Source organism: Salmo trutta, chromosome 17 (assembly GCF_901001165.1).
Source record: "Salmo trutta chromosome 17, fSalTru1.1, whole genome shotgun sequence".
Classification (NCBI taxonomy): Eukaryota; Metazoa; Chordata; class Actinopteri; order Salmoniformes; family Salmonidae; genus Salmo; species Salmo trutta.
In genome coordinates, this window is record NC_042973.1 from 48,557,311 (window position 1) to 48,578,379 (window position 21,069).

The 21,069-nt window shown below is 43.3% G+C and overlaps 1 protein-coding gene and 1 long non-coding RNA gene across 3 annotated transcripts; both read left to right on the forward strand.

Annotated features, from left to right (window-relative positions):
• Positions 1–3,369: 3,369 nt before the first annotated feature.
• On the forward strand, positions 3,370–17,940 carry LOC115152335 (centrosomal protein of 290 kDa-like). 2 transcript variants are annotated; one of them, XR_003867467.1, is made up of 3 exons: positions 3,370–3,566; positions 3,670–3,873; positions 17,842–17,940. XR_003867467.1 is itself a non-coding variant. In XM_029697103.1 (2 exons), the coding sequence occupies exons 1-2, from the start codon at positions 3,375–3,377 to the stop codon at positions 3,730–3,732; spliced, it is 255 nt and encodes an 84-aa protein (XP_029552963.1). In that variant the 5' UTR covers positions 3,370–3,374; the 3' UTR covers positions 3,733–3,956. The 2 variants fall into 2 exon arrangements, 1 of the variants encoding a protein (XP_029552963.1); XM_029697103.1 differs by lacking the exon at positions 17,842–17,940 and having other exon boundaries at positions 3,670–3,956.
• A 950-nt stretch (positions 17,941–18,890) lies between these two features.
• Positions 18,891–20,993, forward strand: LOC115152336 (uncharacterized). The gene is made up of 4 exons (XR_003867468.1): positions 18,891–19,234; positions 19,652–19,756; positions 20,589–20,796; positions 20,942–20,993. It is a non-coding gene; the product is annotated as an uncharacterized LOC115152336 (long non-coding RNA).
• Positions 20,994–21,069: the final 76 nt, after the last annotated feature.

The following is a 21,069-nucleotide window of genomic DNA, read 5'->3' on the forward strand; positions in this document are numbered from 1 at the left end:
AGGTTGGATGGGGAATGTCGCTGCACAGCTATTTTCAGGTCTCCAGAGATGTTCGATCGGGTTCAAGTGAGTGGGCCACTCAAGGACATTCAGAGACTTGTCCCAAAGCTATCCTGCGTTGTCTTGGCTGTGTGCTTAGGGTTGCTGTCCAGTTCGAAGATGAACATTCGCCCCCAGTCTGAGGTCCTGAGCACTCTGAAGCAAGTTTTCATTAATCTCTCTGTACTTTGCTCCATTAAACTTTCCCAGGATCCTGACTGGTCTTCCAGTCCCTGCTGCTGAAAAACATCCCCACAGCATGATGCTGCCACCACCATGCTTCACCTTAGGGATGGTGTTAGGTTTCCTCCAGACATGACACTTGGCATTCAGGCCAAAGAGTTCAATTTTGGTTTTATCAGACCAGCGAATCTTGTTTCTCATGGTCTGAGAGTCCTTTAGGTGCCTTTTGGCAAACTTCAAGTGAGCTGTCATGTGCCTTTTTACTGAGGAGTGGCTTCCGTCTGGCCACTCTACCATAAATGCCTGATTGGTTGTGCTGCAGAGATGGTTGTCCTTCTGGAAGGTTCTCCCATCTCCACAGAGGAACTCTAGAGCACTGTCAGAGTGACCATCGGGTTCTTAGTTCCTCTCTGATCTGATCCTTTTCCCCCCCGACTGCTCCGTCTTGGTGGTTCCAAACTTCTTCCATTCAAGAATGATGGAGGCCACTGTGTTCTTGGGGACCTTCAATGCTGCAGACATTTTATGGTACCCTTCCCCAGATCTGTGCCTCAACACAATCCTGTCAGGGAGCTCTACGGACATTTCCTTTGACCTCATGGCTTGGTTTTTGCTCTGACGTGCACTGTCAACTGTGGGACCTTATATAGACAGGTGTGTGCCTTTCCAAATCATGTCCAATCAATGGAAAATACCACAGGTGGACTCCAATGAAGTTGTAGAAACATTTCAAGGATGATCAATGGAAACAGGATGCCCCATAGCTCAATTTTGAGTCGCATAGCAAAGGGTCAGAATACTTACAGTTGAAGTCGGAAGTTTACATACACCTTAGCCAAATACGTTTAAACTCAGTATTTCACAATTCCTGACATTTAAGTAAAAATTCAAGAGTAAAAATTCAAAATAATAGTAAAAATGTCAGAATAATAGTAGAGAGAATGATTTATTTCAGCTTTTATTTCTTTCATCACATTCCCAGTGGGTCAGACGTTTATATACAGTCAATTAGTATTTGGTAGCATTGCCTTTAAATTGTTTAACTTTAGTCAAACGTTTTGTGTAGCCTTCCACAAGCTTCCCACAATAAGTTGGGTGAATTTGTAGGCCTCTTTGCTCGCACACGCTTTTTCAGTTCTGCCCATAAATTTTCTATGGGATTGAGGTCAGTGCTTTGTGATGGCCACTCCAATACCTTGACTTTGTTGTCCTTTAGCCATTGCGCCACAACTTTGGGGTCATTGTCCATTTGGAAGACCCATTTGCGACCAAGCTTTAACTTCCTGACTGATGTCTTGAGATGTTGCTTCAATATATACACATAATATATACACATATTTTCCTTCCTCATGACGCCATCTATTTTGTGAAGTGCACCAGTCCCTGTTGCAGCAAAGCACCCCCACAACATGATGCTGCCACCCCCGTGCTTCACGGTTGGGATGGTGTTCTTCGGCTTGCGAGCGTCCCCCTTTTTCCTCCAAACATAACGATGGTCATTATGGCCAAACAGTTCTATTTTAGTTTAATCAGAACAGAGGACATTTCTCCAAAAGTACAATCTTTGTCCCCATGTGCAACCCATGTGCGGTTTTGGAGCAGTGACTTCTTCCTTGCTGAGCGGCCTTTCAGGTTATGTCGATATAGGACTCGTTTTACTGTGGATATAGATACTTTTGTACCCGTTTCCTCCAGCATCTTCACAAGGTCCTTTGCTGTTGTTCTGGGATTGATTTGCACTTTTCGCACCAAAGTACGTTCATCTCTATGAGACAGAACGCATCTCATTTACCACAGATAACACTGCTACTCCTACTGCTCTCTCCTCGTCTGCCCACGTATTCTCGCATACCCCTAGAGCACCGAGCCAGCGGAGTGGTGGCACTGGAATCCTCATCTCTCCCAAGTGGACATTCTCTCTTTCTCCCCTGACCCATCTGTCTGTCTCCTCATTTGAATTCCATGCTGTCACAGTTACCAGCCCTTTCAAGCTTAACATCCTTATCATTTATCGCCCTCCAGGTTCCCTTGGAGAGTTCATCAATGAGCTTGACGCCTTGATAAGTTCCTTTCCTGAGGATGGCTCACCTCTCACAGTTCTGGGTGACTTTAACCTCCCCACGTCTACCTTTGACTCATTCCTCTCTGCCTCCTTCTTTCCACTCCTCTCCTCTTTTGACCTCACCCTCTCACCTTCCCCCCCTACACACAAGGCAGGCAATACGCTTGACCTCATCTTTACTAGATGCTGTTCTTCCACTAATCTCATTGCAACTCCCCTCCAAATCTCCGACCACTACCTTGTATCCTTTTCCCTCTCGCTCTCATCCAACACTTCTCACTCTGCCCCTACTCGGATGGTATTGCGCCGTCCCAACCTTCGCTCTCTCTCTCCCGCTACTCTCTCCTCTTCCATCCTATCATCTCTTCCCTCTGCTCAAACCTTCTCCAACCTTCTCCAACCTATCTCCTGATTCTGCCTCCTCAACCCTCCTCTCCTCCCTTTCTGCATCCTTTGATTTTCTCTGTCCCCTATCCTCCAGGCCGGCTCGGTCCTCCCCTCCTGCTCCGTGGCTCGACGACTCACTGCGAGCTCACAGAACAGGGCTCCGGGCAGCCGAGCGGAAATGGAGGAAAACTCGCCTCCCTGCGGACCTGGCATCCTTTCACTCCCTCCTCTCTACATTCTCCTCTTCTGTCTCTGCTGCTAAAGCCACTTTCTACCACTCTAAATTCCAAGCATTTGCCTCTAACCCTAGGAAGCTCTTTGCTACCTTCTCCTCCCTCCTGAATCCTCCTGCTGGAGCACTAAAGGTACAGTAGAGCAGTTGGTTGAGATGGTCTGCAGATAGAGGACCAAACTTACTATCAATCAATCAATCAAATGTATTTAAAGCACTTTTTACATCAGCATATGTCACAAAGTGCTATACAGAAACCCAGCCTAAAACCCTAAACAGCAAGCAATGCAGATGTAGAAGCACTGTAAATGTATTACAGTGGTGCTGGGCACCTAACTAATCAGAACACAACCATAAGCTTAAGAAGATCAACATGGACATCCCCCATTATCGTTCAGAATAATAGCGTTGGGCCAGCCCCCTATTTTTAGGGCACCAGAAAAGTCAATGTGTTATTTGAACGTGGTCCTCATGACACACCTACTACGTACACCAAAACTGATACCCATAAAACTGAAAAGAACACAACACTTTATCTCTGTGTATTATGATGATTGTAGTGAGAAGGAGGCCTGGCAGAAGGAGAGACAGACTTTCACAGAGATGAAGAACAAAGTAGAGGAGCAGAAGGAGGTGGACGTAGTGAAAATCAAAGAGTTCAATGTGAGTGACAGAGCCAAACATTATGCATTCACACAAGTGGCTCAAACACTGTATTTCAAAACTTTAGGCATTATATATTTCTAATCCCCTCTGTGTCCAGTAGCACTGGCTGGAGGCACTGCAGAAGGATCCAGAGGAGCTGTGGCGGAGGCAGCCCGGAGGATGACGGTGCTGCATGTGAACGAAAAGTCCCTGACACGTCATTACACCACCCTGCTGGAGCAGGAGCAGCACCTCCGCAAGAACAACAAGCTGAAGGATGACTTCAGCACCATGCAGGCCTACGTCATACAGAGAATGATACAAGGTACACATGCCCTCTGATTGGCTGAAATGTCGCCATATTGCATACACCTATCCAGGAACTATAAAAGTAGGGTCAAGCGTAGATGGTTTCACTTGACGCTCTACTTTCACTACACCGAAAGTATAAAGACTGCATTTAGTTCACACCACCCTGGTAAATACAGCTTTCTGTTTCTGCTTATCTGGCTCAAGCTCACGTTACCCCGTGTCTCTCCCGACTTCACGTCATAGTAGCAGCGCATGGAGTAGCTAGCTAGCTAGCCCCCCGGTAATTCCATTTGCTTTCATCTGAGATGTCGACAGGCTTACCGGCCAAGTCATCAGGGAAGGGGGAGAAAAAGCAGTGCAAGCCTAGCAAAGCTTGCCCTGTGCAATTGCGGACAATACATGTCCAGGACGGATTTCAATCTGCTCTGTACTACTTTCCTCAGCGTTGAACACTGGAGGCTCTCGTCGACCCCGCTAGTTGTGTGCATTGCGCTCAGCTGGGCTCTGGTGTCCCTTGGCAGTATCCAGAGAAGGGAGAAGCTACTCAGGCATCCCCTCGCCTGCGCTTCAGGCTGATTCAGAGAACCCCCATCTTTCCTGGGGGGCGGACCTTCATTCCAATAAATACGGAAGTGAGGATGACAGCATGTCTCTTGCCGCATCAGGCAGCGCACTCTCTGACCAGGAGATGGATTACACCCTGAAGAAGAATTTCTCCCTTCTGCTCAGTTTGTGCTACCCAGCCAGACTGAAGAGGTAGGGCAGGAGTCAATTACTGACCTCCCCTTTTTCGAGGCAATCAGACGCGCTGCCACCAAACTTGATGTTGAGCATCTCACACCTCCCCCACCTTCCAAGAAGACTAGGATGGATGGAATCTCTTCTCAGAGTAAATCCACAATTCTACTTCCCAGACTGTCTTGAGTCGTTGGCGTCTTCCTGGGTTGAGCCACTCAAGTCACCTTCCCCTGTGACTGGCTACCCCCACGTGGATATTCATGGTATGGAGTCGTCGGGATGACTCAGCCCGCTTCCCGTGGAGCCTTCCCTGGCTGAGCACCTTGACACGAAGACTTGAGCTCCTGTTACTCTGCCCCCAAGCTCATTCATCCCAATGATCGTTTCACTGCGTCCGTATATGAGAGGATCTACTGATCTGCAGCTCAGGCGGGGCACCGTCGACCAGGAGCAGCTAATGGAGCTAAGTCACCTTGCCGACCATACCACCCGGACCCTCACATGCTGATCAGACCGCTCGCGCGCATGATAATTTTGTCCACCCACACCAGATGGGATCAGGACACGCAGGTTAAAATATCAAACTCTGAACCAACTATATTAATTTGGGAACAGATTGAAAAGCATTAAGCATTTATGGCAATTTAGCTTGCTGTTGCTTGCTAATTTGTCCTGGGATATAAACATTGGGTTGATATTTTACCTGAAATACACAAGGTCCTCTACTCTGACAATTAATCCACAGATAAAAGGGTAACTGAGTTAGTTTCTAGTAATCTCTCCTCCTTCAGGTTTCTTCTTCTTCTTCTTATATGGCGGTTGGCAACCAACCTTAAGGTGCATTACCACTACCAACTAGACTGGAGTTTGGACCTCACTTCATCTTTCAATCACCCACGTGGTTATATGCTCCAAAATGCTCCACAATGAGGAGATGGCACGTGGGTATATGCTCCTCAAAACCAACGAGGAGATGGGAGCGGCGGGACTTGCAGCGCGTCAAGGGTCACAAATGGAACCAAGTTCTATTTTTGCCCCTGGCTACGCAGACGCTCGTTGACGTGTGTCAGCAGTGTGTGTGCAATGATTAAGTAACATTTGTTATATTTTGCAACGCAAGCGGTGGGGTCAGCATGTCAAGTGTACCGCTGAAGCTTCTGGGAGGGTCATGGTGCATGCGACTGTCAGCCAGAGAGCCCTCGGGCTGAACAACGCAAGGGTGTCTGAGAGGGAGAAGGGAAAGATCCTGAATGGACAGATCGATACCCCCAGACTGTTTGGACCAGCCATATCGGAGATACGAGTCTAAGAAAAAGGAGACTGCTCCAGCAGGGAAACTCCTTCCCCTCCCAGTGCCTCAGCGGACTTGGTCCCATCTGTCCATAGATTTTGTTACTGATCTTCCCCTGTCTGATTCTCCAAATCCTGCCATTTTTATCCGCCTCTCTGGTCTCCCTACCGCTCTCCAGGTCTCTGAGGCACTGTTCCAGCAGGTCTTCCGACACTATGGCCTTCCAGGAAGACATCATATCTGACTGTGGTCCCCAATTCACGTCGCGGGTATGGAGAGCCTTCATGGAGAAGCTGGGGGTCACGGTCAGCCTCACATCCGGGTACCGTCCTCAGTCCAACGGGCAGGTGGAGAGGACCAACCAGGAGCTGGGGAGGTTCCTGAGGAGTCACTGTCGGAACCGGCAGGGGTAGAGATGGCCCGGTTCCTTCCCTGGGCGGAGTATGCCCAGAACTCACTTTGTCACTCCTCCATTGGCCTGTCTCCGTTTCAGTGTGTCCTGGGGTACCAGCCGGCCTTGGCCCCGTGGACCTATTTCACGTTTCCCACCTCAGGCCAGTGGTTCCTGATCCACTCATCATTATGCACATCTGGCAACCTTCATTATGCACACCTGCGCCTCATCATTAGGCACCTCCCCCTTTCTCTAGGACTCCGTTGTTATCACCTATAATTGTTTATGTTCAGATGCTACTCTTATTCGTGTAGTCACTATGTTCGTTCTTATTAAACTCACCGACAGCACCTATTTCCTGACTTCCTGCTTCTTTGTTACAAGTGCAACACATTCCGCAGAAAAGCTTCCTTTTCATCAGATGACAATAGAAATGCAACACTATTTGGATGGCAGCCACACAAGTAAATGAGCTTACAATAAAAAAGCAAGGTATTTTTTGCAAAAATGATGCATGGCCATCATATTTCTAATGTTTAGGCCTATCATGGAAATAATGTAGCCAGAATGTAGAATGTAGCCAGCTAATGTTTTGCTTTAAGTTAATCTTTTATTTTACTGGAGAAAAATAGGCTGGCTTACACCAAGAAAAGTATCTAGACATCAGACAGAGCGCTGTCTGCTGATAGAATGCGCGTTCATGAATTCTCATCTGAGTTTAGAACTGCAACTGAGCACAAAATGTATCTGATGCCGAGCAGAACAAGCATTTTAGATCTGCTTTTACAAAACGCAGGAAGATATTTCTTATGCATGTCTGTTTTTTTTCTTAATGAAAAACACAAAATTCTGCGTTAACACGACACTTAACTAAGTTTAACTTGCTGTGGTTCCTCCTTTAACCTCTTACATCTAGACGTTCCGCTAGCGGAACACCTGCTCCAATATCCAATGAAGGGCGTGGCGCGAAATACAAACTCCTCTAAAATCCGAAAACTTCAATTTTTCAAACATATGACTATTTTACACCATTTTAAAGACAAGACTCTCCTTTATCTAACCACACTGTCCGATTTTAAAAAGGCTTTACAGCGAAAGCAAAACATTAGATTATGTCAGGAGAGTACCCAGCCAGAAATAATCAGACACCCATTTTTCAAGCTAGCATATAATGTCACAAAAACCCAGAAGACAGCTAAATGCAGCACTAACCTTTGATGATCTTCATCAGATGACACACCTAGGACATTATGTTATACAATACATGCATGTTTTGTTCAATCAAGTTCATATTTATATCAAAAACCAGCTTTTTACATTAGCATGTGACGTTCAGAACTAGCATACCCCCCGCAAACTTCCGGTGAATTTACTAACAATTTACTAAATTACTCATGATAAACGTTCACAAAAAGCATAACAATTATTTTAAGAATTATAGATACAGAACTCCTCTATGCACTCGATATGTCCGATTTTAAAATAGCTTTTTGGTGAAGCACATTTTGCAATATTCTAAGTAGATTGCCCGGCATCACAGGGCTAGCTATTTAGACACCCAGCAAGTTTAGCCTTCACCAAACTCCGATTTACTTTTAGAAAAGTTTGATTACCTTTGGTGTTCTTCGTCAGAATGCACTCCCAGGACTTCTACTTCAATAACAAATGTTGGTTTGGTCCCAAATAATCCATAGTTATATCCAAACAGCGGCGTTTTGTTCGTGCGTTCAAGACACTATCCAAAAGGGTAAATAAGGGTTACGAGCACGGCGCATTTCGTGACAAAAAAATTCTAAATATTCCATTACCGTACTTCGAAGCATGTCAACCGCTGTTTAAAATCAATTTTTATGCCATTTTTCTCGTAAAAAAGCGATAATATTCCGACCGGGAATCTGCGTTTAGGTAAATAGACGAAAGAAAATAAAGCACGGGGTCGACTCGTGCACACGCCTAAGCCCATTATCCTCTGATCGGCCACTTGCCAAAAGCGCAAATGTGTTTCAGCCTGGGGTTGCCTCGATATCATTCAGCTTTTTCCCGGGCTCAGAGCCAATGGGAGCCGTAGGAAGTGTCACGTTACAGCAAAGATCCTCAGTCTTCAATAAACAGAGACAAGAAGAACAAGATCTTGTCAGAGAGGGCACTTACTGTTTGGAATCTTCTCAGGTTTTGGCCTGCCAAATGAGTTCTGTTATACTCACAGACACCATTCAAACAGTTTTAGAAACTTTGGAGTGTTTTCTATCCAAAGCTAATAATTATATGCATATTCTAGTTTCTGGGCAGGAGTAATAATCAGATTAAATCAGGTACGTTTTTTATCCGGCCGTGAAAATACTGCCCCTAGCCATAAGAGGTTAAAAGTTGCGATCTTACACTGAGGGACTTAAAGCTACCCAGTGTCACGGCTTCATTGCTCCAGACCACCACAAGGGGGAGTTAAAGCACTCATAATGATTTGGATCACTAGGTTTTTATATGACCAATCATATCGAGTGGTTCAAATGACGAATCTGACGCGAGCCACCCGTCCCTGGTGACTTTCTTCAGCAAAGATGGCTGACAAAACAGTACGGGGGAAGCAAATGTAAGTAGTTATAACGTCATAACGAGTCAAGCTAAAAATGTACAATTCAGAGGAATGTGTTAGTTAATGTAGAGACAAACAATTGTGCATATTTTTTGGTCTTAAAGTTAATTTACGAAAATCGCTTTTTAGCAAGTTAGCTGATTAGCTAACATTAGCCAGCTAGCTAGCTTATGTAATGATATGAGTATGACATTGTAATTCGTGTTTAATGTTTTAGGGATTCCTGAGAAAACCAGGCAGTCGTCTTGGGAAACAGTGTATGTAAAGAATCTAGCTAGCTAAAGCATTTACTGCAAATTGAATGTTCAATTGTGTAAGCTTGCCGTGCAATGCAGCTGAAGTAACATAGCTAGCTAACTATTTACTTGCTTATTGTGTAGTGGAGGATAAAAATAACTGTATGCCTATGGATGTGTAGCTAGCTACAGTATGTAGCCTATCTGTGTATGGATCCTAAAATGTTAGGTTCTGAACTAAAATTCATACCAATCTATGAACCTCCGCTATCATAGTTGTTGAATCAACTTCAAGACTGAATGGCATTAATGAAGCCTATGGATTGAGTAGAATATACTAACTTTATTGTGCCAAGGATGCAAGTCCTGTATGCATGTACTGTAGTTATTACCACGCACGAGATCCCCACATTGTAGCCTGTACATTGAATATATTCACTGATCATGTACTCTTCCTTGGCAAATAAAGGTGCGGTTCAGGGATGAATCTCTGTGAGACATTCTTTTTCAGTCATATCCAATACCAGGTGTATCAAACTCCATTCTTTGAATGATGCTGTGTCTGCATGTATGTATTACAATTATACACTTCAACAGTGTTTACCACTCCTGCTCCTGGGACATCAATGATTACACATTGTAACTATGCAATAGACTAGAAACATGATTTAAGTAAAGGCTGATTTGTAATTCATATATATATATATATACATATATATATATATATATATATATATATACATACATACAGAAGAAAAAAACGATGCATATCAAACTCCCTTCATCTGCATTAATCTGAGGACACAGGATAGTATTTCGATGAGATACTTAATTTCAACCAGTGGAGAATGTGAAATGCTTTATTGAAATAAGTTAATTATCTAGGTGTTATTAATACATGTATTATAATTGTCATAATTGTAAAAGTTCAATCTGTACTTCAATGCACATATGGTGTGTATTATAAGACGAGGTGGGGAGTGAGGTGTAGAAGACAGAAAGGGAAAGAGTAAGAACAGAGGCAGACAGCATATGATTAATGAATTACAGTGCTACCCTAATATTCTCTCAGTTCATCACAATTACAGTGTCTCTAGCGGTGTCTCCTAACCAGCCTTGGGCCCCAAGTTGGCCCGAAGGTTATCTTAAGAGCGGGTAAGGTGGCGATGACGGGACTGGCTTCCTCTTTCACATCAAAACATACCTGCAGACGAGAGACAGATGGATAGAGAGCATGATTAAGCCTTGTTTTTTTTTATTCTAACACGCTCAGTCATCATAATCATCAGGAGGTGAAATGCAAAACTGACCTTGGATCATTAACTCTGGGACTACTACATCTCTATCTGTATTTCAATGATAAAGCATCTCTTTAATAATACTTCCTGTTGACCCGACCAAGTGACCTCTCACCTATGATCATACTGTGCCCTCTGTGTCAGCCAGTTCAGATGAGGGAGGTGTTCATCAACAGAGCTGATATAACCTAGAGGATTTAGGGAGAAGGGGGAGAGGGATGAAGTGAAGGAGAGAGACTGTTATTGTGTGTGTGTGTGTGTGTGTAGTCTCACCTGGTGTCCACACTAAGTGCCTACAGAGTACTTTATGCTGAAAAACAGACACGAGGACAACAATAGAAGATAATGTCATTATTGGAGATAAATACCACTTGAAACTTGATGATGACTTGATCATTTGAATCAGCTGGGTAGTGCTAAGGCAAAAACAAAAATGTGCACTGGTGTTTGAGCATTCCGATATGCCACAGCTGGTGAGGTGTCAGGTTTGCCTCTGTACTTAAAGGTTGATTATTCCAACTCTCTGTGAAATGCTGCTGATCTGCCCGCAGACGAGGTAGGAACACATATCCCACACAGAAGAGGTGGATAGAATTCGACAGGTCAAGGTAGCTTTCTTCCTCCAAACTGTGCATGTGAGACAGGTTCCATGTACAACAAGACAGGCAGAGAAGAGAGAAAAGAACACAGAACAGTTTAATTACCTCTGGTTGGACACTTTTGCCAGCAATAAAGCTTCCACGGCCTGTTTCTCAGACAGTGAATATCTAGCAATATCTACATTTTCGACCCCTTGATCAGCTCGCACTCTGAAAGTAAAGAAAATAGCTTATTTTTTTGTAGATATGAAAACAATAACTGAGATATGACAGTTCAATCTAAAACAGCAGATGTCATTTTCAGGATATGTCAATACAGCACAGAAAGCTTAAAACCAGACTGGTATTGTGGTTGTTCATTGGGTGATGGGAAATATGCAATATGTATACAAAAGAATATACTTACCTGTTGTATCTTGAAAGAAAGCAGTGGAATTAAAAGTGAAATGTTTAACCTATTAACCTGCTTCATTATTTATGTATTACCAGTTGATGAAGAACAACTCCAATTTCATACATCATTGAACATTTATCTATGAATAAGTAAGAATAAAAAAGTTAAAATAACTTCTTAGATTTGATGGGGACATTATACATCTTAGTACCTTATCAATTTATGATTTGTATCAATGTGGACAAGAGACGGGAGCAGGAACAGAGTATTTTTGCTGAGCAATGCAACGAAGCTGGATCATTCTGGCAATGATACCTGCACCGTCTACACACTGCAAAGACTCCCTAACTCTTTGCATTGTACACGATGGCCCATTGCTCTGAGACTTCCTTTGACCATTCTAAAGCCCGCATGGGGCATCCTTGCCTTAACGGTGCTGACATTCTGGTCTACCTCTTCATCTGACATTTCAGAATAACATTCCCTGGCAGACATATTGTGTTCTTTCATCCTTCTATAAAAAAAACTAACCATTACACTGTCATGAAATGTGATTATAGATCCAATATGAAACAATTAGGATATGGCATGCTTATGAGTTGCCATGAAAGAAAGTTAGACTAATTCAACTGAAAAGGGTGAGTACAGGCATTTGTAGCTAAATGCGTTCGGGTAGCTTGAAAATAATAATTGCATGATTTATCATTCTACGGTATGTATGTATGTATGTATGTATGTATGTATGTATGTATGTATGTATGTATGTATGTATGTATGTATGTAATATAGTACAACGTTATGAACCGACACTGAAACGTAGGAGCTAACTACTAGCTATGTAAAAGTTGGATGGAAGAATGCCCAGTGCTGCTTACCTGAGATGCCATCATCCTTCTTTGTAGGTGTCCGCTATGACATCCTTTGTTTCGGAAAGAAAAGCTGAACAGTATTGTACAGTTGTAGCCAAACTGACACTCAAAACATGGCCAAAATGGAGGGTGGTTGATAGTTTTGTTTTCAAATACATTTTTTGTTCTCTAAATATTTTTGGGGAATAAAATGCATAAAGTTTTGTGCTCTATTACAAAATATTTGATTGCAAGCATTTTTCTTTACTTTGAAGCCTCTTTTTTGCTTTCAGAACAATTATTTTTGATTGAAAATAAAAAGGTTTTGCTCTTGACAAAAATACATTCATTTGTTACAGGTTGGGGAGGGGGGCTAATAGCTGAACAATAGACTATTCAACCTTTACCTAAGAATAGTCTAACAGCTGAGCTTGGCGTGAAAAAACCCTGTCCTATCACAGACCAGGTTTTCCCTAACGACCAAGGAAGAGTTATGCGTTTGGGTCCCAATGCACTACTGTGTCTCTAACTTGCAATATAAACCAAATAATAAACTGATAATTGTGCATGACTTCAAATGAAACAAGCAGGGAGCAGGTTTTGAACACTCGGACTTCGGGCAAGGTTATCAACTGCAGCAAAACCATGCTCAAGCTGCAGAGTCGATAGAGCGTGTCCTCGCGGTAGCTTGCCACTCAACGTAATAAAGTAATGACTTTTCAAATAAGTTACCTTACACGTTATGTTGGCTGACAATTTGTTAGCTACGCTGTCCTTACGAATCACATACCGGTACATACTGCTGTAATGATATGCTATGTTAGCTATCTCCCTAACGTTAGTAGTTATACATCAAACTTGACAGTATATTAACTATAGGCTATCTAACTACCCAACGTTTATTGACTTGATTATTCCCGTCATTCTTAGCTTTGCTAAATGGTATAGTCGTGCGTTCTCAATGGACATTTGGGTGCTTTCGTAAATTTGCTCTGGCTATCTACACCCCGATTTCAGAGCACTCTCGTCTTAGTACCAGAGTGCAGAATAATGAATTTATGAGCGCTTAACACCCGTTGAATATGGCTGGTGTCAGTAAACGTCGGCAAAAAGGCGTAATTAAATTGTTTCCAGCAGCAAAGTTAGTCACCAACGCTCTGGTTAACACGAAAACTGCCTAACCATCTCTGCTAAGGCGAGTAAAATGGTCAGAATGGTCTCATTTGTGTCTGGAAGTTTCTAGCAAGCTAGCCAACGTTAGCTTGGGAGCCTGACTGCCGTTGTAAGGCCCGAACGCTCAAATCAACCCTACAACGTGAGAGCGAAACAGTCTGAATTTACAAACTGACAATCTGACAACGCTCTGAATTTATGAGCGTCACGTTGTACAGCGCCATATTTTCCGTTCCATCCTAACAGACACCCATTATGGAATAAAAACATCATAATATTAATCAAATTAATTAAGCAAGTACCAGTCAAAAGTTTGAACACACCTACTCATTTCAGAATTTTTCTTTATTTGTACTATTTTCTACATTGTAGAATAATAGTGAAGACATCACAACTATAAAAGAACACATATGGAATCAGTTAAGGACAAATTCTTATTGACAAGGACAGCCTACTCATTCCTCCCCATCTGGGAATTGAACCCCAGTCTCCCACAAGCCCTCACTGTCTCTGGTAATGCCAATATGGAAGACTATCAAATGCTTCTCAAATATGCCCTCTGGTGGTCAAACTAGCACTAACTTGCAGTAACAGAAAAAATGTCTGACAATTAAATGACGTGCCACAGAATGCTGCGGCAGCCTGCAAGGTGTGCCGCAGTATGACGCAACTTTTAAAGGAGGAACCACTGTCTAGATTTAACTTTAGCCTGCAGCTTTGATATGTGCTGAGAGAAGGACAGTACACCGTCTAGCCATACTCCCAAGTACTTGTATGAGGTGACTACCTCAAGCTCTAAACCCTCAGAGGTAGTAATAACATATGTGGGAGGAGGGGCATTCTTCTTACCACATGACCTTTGTTTTGGAGGTGTTCAGAACAAGGTTAAGGGTTGAGAAAGCTTGTTGGACAGTAAGAAAGCTTTGTTGTAGAGCATTTAGCACAATATTGTTAGGTTCTTATTTTTCAGAGTAAATAACTCACGGACACTATAGAAGCTTTAACCAAGTTTAATCATTCCCCAAAGGTTCTGTACAGCTGAAAACAGACAGTTAAAGATTTCAGACTTCACAGTTTATATGCATCCTACTTAAGACACTCCCCTTTCTCGCCAATCCTTACATTTTATGGCTCTACAGGAAGCTAATAAAGAGGGTAACAGGATTTCAAACATTTATTACTCTCTTAAGAGAATCTGTCCTCACCTCCTGACCTCAACCCCTCTTTCATCTAATACACATTCCAAAGCCGCCTTCTTCTGAGAACCATTAACTTCTAACATAACCCAGTCTCTTTCATTTCCTATCATTCATTTAATATCTCAATGTTCAAAGTTTAGCACATCCCAACAGTCCTTCCTCTTGAACAATAGCGTCCTAATGTTCACTTTACATAAACTTGGGAATTACTTAAATGAATAAACAATAATAATAAAACATGAATAATAAAGAAAACTAACAAATGATTATAAAACATGAATTAAACAAACAAATGAACAAACAATGAACAACCAGTCGCCGCGAGGTGTACAAATTCATAGACTTATGGCCTCTATACTGTGATCACACAATTTTATTCCCATCTATCATCACATAACAAAATGCCATTCCAGCTGAATCTGCGGTCTTATTATATGTCAGATGGAGCGGCTTTGGCTTCTCCACTTTCCCCTTCTCCACTTTCCTAAGAGAGTGATCGCACACGACTTGGAAAGCAACAAACAAACATAAAACATAACAGTATTAACAATGTGATTATCTATGCATATATATAAGTCTGAAACCATGACAATTCCCACTCTCTCTTCACCTGACTCTATGCCTCCAAGATAATTTTTGTGGAACCCAGCAGGAAACTAAAGCTCTAAAAAGCTTCCTCATGCTTTCACCCAGTCTTCCCCTTTAGGCCCCAGGTTCCGAGAAGTGTTCCCAAGTCATGTCATTTTCACTTTGTTCCCCATCTTCTCCATTTCACCTGATAGGCACGACACCTGATATGCAAGTGCGTATCCCTAATCCACGTTCCATCCTCTTGAGGGAACTCAGCACTCTATCTGCTTTTACATCAATGCCTTCAACACATTGTTCACAGTACCGTTACCCCTCTATTCTCTATCATATGATGCATTAACCCATAAAGCAGCAAAACCCTGTAATGGATTTCTTAGAGAAGTAGAGGAGTCAGGAGCAGGACACAGGGATAAATGTAAACAAACGTGTTTACTCAAAATATCAACAAATCTTCTCATAGAAAAAAAACATTGTTTGGAGAAACACCTCCAACAACACAAAACAGGAAACAATCACCGACAAGACAAACAGGAAATGCAGAGGGTTAAATAGGGAAATCAAAAACAGGTGTACACAATAAAGACAAAACCAAACGAACAGTGAAACATCGATCAGTGGCAACTAGTTAGCCGGTGACGTTGACCGCCGAACGCCGCCCGAACAAGGAGAGGGGCCGACTTCGGCGGGAGTCGTGACAACCCCAAACTGACTATGAGGTTTATAGTAATTTCTAGATCCATCCATCTGTATGTCTTACAGTGGAATCTAGTCTCTCTCTCGCTCCGCTTCCTGTGTCATGGTGTCTTCACTCACCCATTATGCAGTTGGACCTCAGTTCACGTGAAAACTATGCACCCCCCAAGGAGAGACATGACGATCTTAACCACTGCAGGTACTGTACGAAGTAGTGTGTCTCTCAAATCAATGTTGTTCCAACACCCCTGCCTGGTGTCTCTTGATTTACACTCAATCTCCAGAATTCAGCCCGTGCCCTTGGTTATATCTTGGTTCCACCTGAGGATATGCACACTGCAACACATGGGTCATTTCCTGACAACATAATTTGTGATATTTGAATAACAGCATCCTCTGTCCTCCCATCGGTCCCCCAGTTACCACTAACCAATCCATGTGACATGAGTCGTCATTACTGATATACCGACAATTTTACAAAAGTAACCATTGCTACTTCCAACATGGCCCATTACTATAGTCTCACAATACCCCTCATTTGCGCAGTAGTCCAATTTCATGCTATTTATATAGCATTTTACGTTTCTACTACTGATCCTTCTGTCACTGCACAGCTATTTTCAGGTCTCTCCAGAGATGTTCGATCGGGTTCAAGTCCGGGCTCTAGCTGGGCCACTCAAGGACATTGTCCCGAAGCCACTCCTGCGTTGGCTTGGCTGTGTGCTTAGGGTTGTTGTCCTGTTAGAAGGTGAACCTTCGCCCCAATCTGAGGTCCTCAGTGCTCTGGAGCAGGTTTTCATCAAGGATCTCTCTGTACTTTGCTCTGTTCATCTTTCCCTCGATTCTGACTAGTCTCCCTGTCCCTGCCGCTGAAAAACATCCCCACAGCAGCCACCACCATGCTTCACCGTAGGGATGGTGCCAGGTTTCCTCCAGACGTGACGCTTGACATTCAGGACATTTAGGTGCCTTTTATCAAACTCCAAGCAGGCTGTCGTGCCTTTTACTGTGGAGTGGCTTCCATCTGGCCACTCTACGACAAAGGCCTGATTGGTGGAGTGCTGCAGAGATGGTTGTCCTTCTGGAAGGTTCTCCCATCTCCACAGAGGAACTCTGGAGCTCTGTCAGAGTTACCATTTGGTTCTTGGTCACCTCCCTGACCAAGGCCCTTCTCCCCCTATTGCTCAGTTTGGACAGGCGGCCAGCTCTAGGAAGAGTCTTGGCGGTTCAAAACTTCTTCCGTTTAAGAATGATGTAGGCCAATGTGTTCTTGGGGACCTTCAATGCTGCAGACATTTTTGGTACCCTTCTCCAGATCTGTGACATGACACAGTCCTGTCTTGGAGCTCTCAGACAATTCCTTCGACCTCATGGCTTGGTTTTTGCTCTGACATGCACTGTCAGCTGTGGGACCTTATATAGACAGGTGTGTGCCTTTCCAAATCATGTCCAATCAATTAAAACATCTCAAGGATGATCAATGGAAACAGCACCTGAGCTCAATTTCGAGTCTCATGGTAAAGGGTCTGAATACTTATGTAATTAAGGTATTTCAGTTATTTTTATTTTTTTATACATTTGCTTTGTCATTATGGGGTATTGTGTGTAGATTGATGAGGGAAAAAACAATACATTTTAGAATAAGGCTGTAACGTAACAAAATGTGTAAAATGTCAAGGTGTCTGAATACTTTCAAATGCACAATTACAAGCTTGCGTTTGCTTTATGTTTCGCCTGTATTGGTCAAAGGTAATGCAGTAGCATGGGAGTGTGCAGTGGTTCTCAAGTGTACATTTTTATTCTATCTCCACACTCTCGTCCTCACATGAACATACTCAAGCGAACTTCCTCGGCGAACGAACTCGGAGCATGAGAGTGTGGAGCATGGTAGAATGCATTTTAAGAAACACCCTTTGTCTCTCCCCCACCCTCAGGTTCAGGAGGAGCTACAATTGTCTTGGGATCAGAGAGAGGTGGAGTTGGAGCGCCAGCTTTACCTCTATGAGAAACAGCAGAACCAAATCATCGGCTCTACCCAGAAGGTCCTGTCCAACACCAGACACACACACACTGGTTGTACCCCAAATGGCATCCTATTCTTCTTTTTTTGTAGTATAATGGCGGTCTGCAAACAAGCGTTTAAGGTGCATGCCACCTCCTACTGTACTGATGTGTGGTCATTCACGGTCTATATAGCTCTACATTGCTATGAAACAAACCCATAATCCTAAATCCTCCTACCTAATTCTGTACTACTAAGAAAGTAAAAAAAGAGCCCTACTAACTTCTAACAGACCCTCCTCATCCCCAAAATCCCTTCCAAACCCCCCCCCAACTCCATCCAACGTCATTGACCCTGCACCTCAATCTGTCCCTCTCTTTAACATACTTACAACAATACAACAACACATGCTCCACCGTTTCATCGACCATACACTACATACACAAACCATTCTCATGCTTGCCAACCAGATGTAATGATGAGTTCAATGTAAAATGTCCTAGGCCCAACCAAGCAAACACCACCTCTTCCTGCCTTCCAACTTTCTGCCAATAGAAATGACTGTACTTGAATGCTCAATTCATGTTCAATAAATAATTTAGCCACGCATGATAAATTAATCATAAGTAACACTGTCTCAAACAATTTGCTGCCAAGTCAACCAATTTTGAGTCTTAGTCTCACTTAACCCTGGTGTGTTTGAAGAGGCTACTGGTGCTCTGCCAGACCCCAGCCTGCCCCTAGTCCACCAGCTGGACTTTGCCTTGGGGAAAATCAAAGATAACGTCCGCACCATGCTGAAGACCTAGGCCACCTGCAAAACTCTGGATGAGGTACAGTATTACTTTCAGCTCCTTAGTATACACATTACAGCGGACTTCCAATACCACTGACACGCTTCAAGGCAACAGCTTGGAATCAGGTTGAGAAGTACCTCTGTGACAAGGGCATTGTATAAGTCTATTAGCCTTGCATTCTAAGGGGTATGCTAGTATGGATATTGGAACATAGCCATCATCTCTGAGCCTGTCTTTCTTTTTGTTCTCCCTGTGCAGAAGCTGAAAGAAGGAGTCAGCCCTGTGGAAGGCAGAGCAGAATGTCCTTTCTAGGGACAGGGATATCAACCAACGAGCTGCGTCTGCGGCTCCCTGCGGCTGCAGAAAGGGAGAGACTCCTGGCAAACCTGGCCAAGCACCAGCAGGACCAGGCAGAGAGCCAACCAGCCCTCAAAGTGGCCCACCAGACCATCAACAACCTGCAGGGCCTCCTGGATCACAAGGAAGAGGTCCTTAAGAAGTACCAGAACCTATTGTATTTACCTACAGGTAAATACAATAGATATAGAACTATAAGAGAGCTACAAGACATTATGTACACATCTTTCTTGTATACCAACCAATTTGGAGTGAAAGTCCAACTAATGTTTTGATGGGGCGGCAGGTATCCTAACGGTCAAGAGCGTTGGGCCAGTAACCGAAAGGTCGTTTGTTTGAATCCCCAAGCCGACTAGGTAAAAAATCTGTCTGTGCCCTTGAGCAAGGCCCTTTATAAGAGCCTGGATAAGAGCATCTGCTAAATTCCTAAAATGTAAATGTATGTAGAGAGTATGTGTGAAAGAGAGGGTGCAAGATGCTATTTTGCCGTGTCTCAGTTATGTGCATACACTTGTTTGTCTGTCTGTGTGTGATTTTGATGTGTACTGCGATGGTTCTGACATCTTTGGCCTTCCTCTGTTACCCCAGGAGCAGGAGGACATCACCAGGAGATATGAGGAGGTGAGGACACTGCACCAGAAACTGGACCTGCACACTGACACCACCCTGGACCGCTTCAAACAGACTGCACTAGTATGTAACATACTCCCACACTCTCTAATGTCTCTCTCTCGGTCTTGGTTCAGAAATCCCAGGTGGAAGTTCCCAGAATTTTGTAAGTCTGGATCAAGGATCTCTACCTCAAATACAGCATTGCTATGGACTTTTATGATGTCACTCATTGTTCTTTATTTGGGGAGACCTTTTCTCTCCTCCCTGACTGACCGGCTGAAAGGCCTCACTAAAGAGCTGGACAGGCAGAGGAACTTCACAGCCATGCAGGCCAAGGCACACGCCTCAGAGAAAGGAAGTCACTGGCTTGATCGCATCCCAGGCCTGGAAATGGATTACATTATAATATAATAGATTTTCTGATAGAAATGGTCAAGGATAAAGCGAAAGTATTAGCCATTTTAAATATATAAAACTGTTTTTTCTTAAATTGTCTTTGTTAATATAATTTCATCCCATTAATCACTAGTCACTTTAATAATGCCACTTTAATAATGTTTACATGTCTTGCATTACTCATCTCATATGTACTTACTATATTTTATACCATCTATTGCATCTTGCCTATGCCGCTCGGTCATTGCTCATCCATATATTTATATGTATATATTCTTATTCCTTTACGTAGATTTGTGTGTATTAGGTAGTTGTTGTGGAATTGTTAGATTACTTGTTAGATATTGCTGCACTGTCGGAACTAGAAGCACAAGCATTTCGCTACACTCGCAATAACATCTGCTAACCATGTGTATGTGACCAATACAATTTGATTTGATTTGATACAAACTGTGTTTAACCAAGTTGGCCTGTGCCCTGGGTTTAGCTTAGCCTAACCCCACTGTGTGTGTTCCAGGCTGGAGGAGCATCATGCAGCCCAGGCTAAGGCCCTGTCAGGGGAGGCTGAGGAGCAGCGGGCTTAGCTGGGTCAGATGGAGAAGGAGCTGCACTACCTCCTCACAGAGCTGGAGGCCCAGAAACGTCAGCTCGACCCAGCAATACCATGAATAACCAGGGTGGAGAGACTCAAATCACAGCTCAACCAGAAAGAGAAACAACTGAAGGTGAAGACTAGAGAGATACCTATTGGCCATGTCTTTTGGTCTTATCTCTCTACAACTGACTGTGTTTTGCAGGTTGTCCTCTAACTAGTGATGTACAAATATCTCCAGTGTCCATGTGGTTTTTGAGTTGTGGTTGTTTCAACAGTGTATATCCCCCCTCCTAATCGTTAAGTGATTCATTGCCACTTGACAAAACAACAGGGTTTCTGGTACGTGTGCAGTTTATAATGTGCATGTTTTAAAAAAGACCTTTAATTGACCATTCATTTCCAA

Coding starts and splice junctions, on each gene's coding strand:
- LOC115152335 (XM_029697103.1), top strand. CDS start 3,375: ATGACACACCTACTACGTACACCAAAACTGATACCCATAAAACTGAAA. Junction 3,567..3,669: donor TGAAAATCAAAGAGTTCAAT/GTGAGTGACAGA, acceptor TGTGTCCAGTAG/CACTGGCTGGAGGCACTGCA.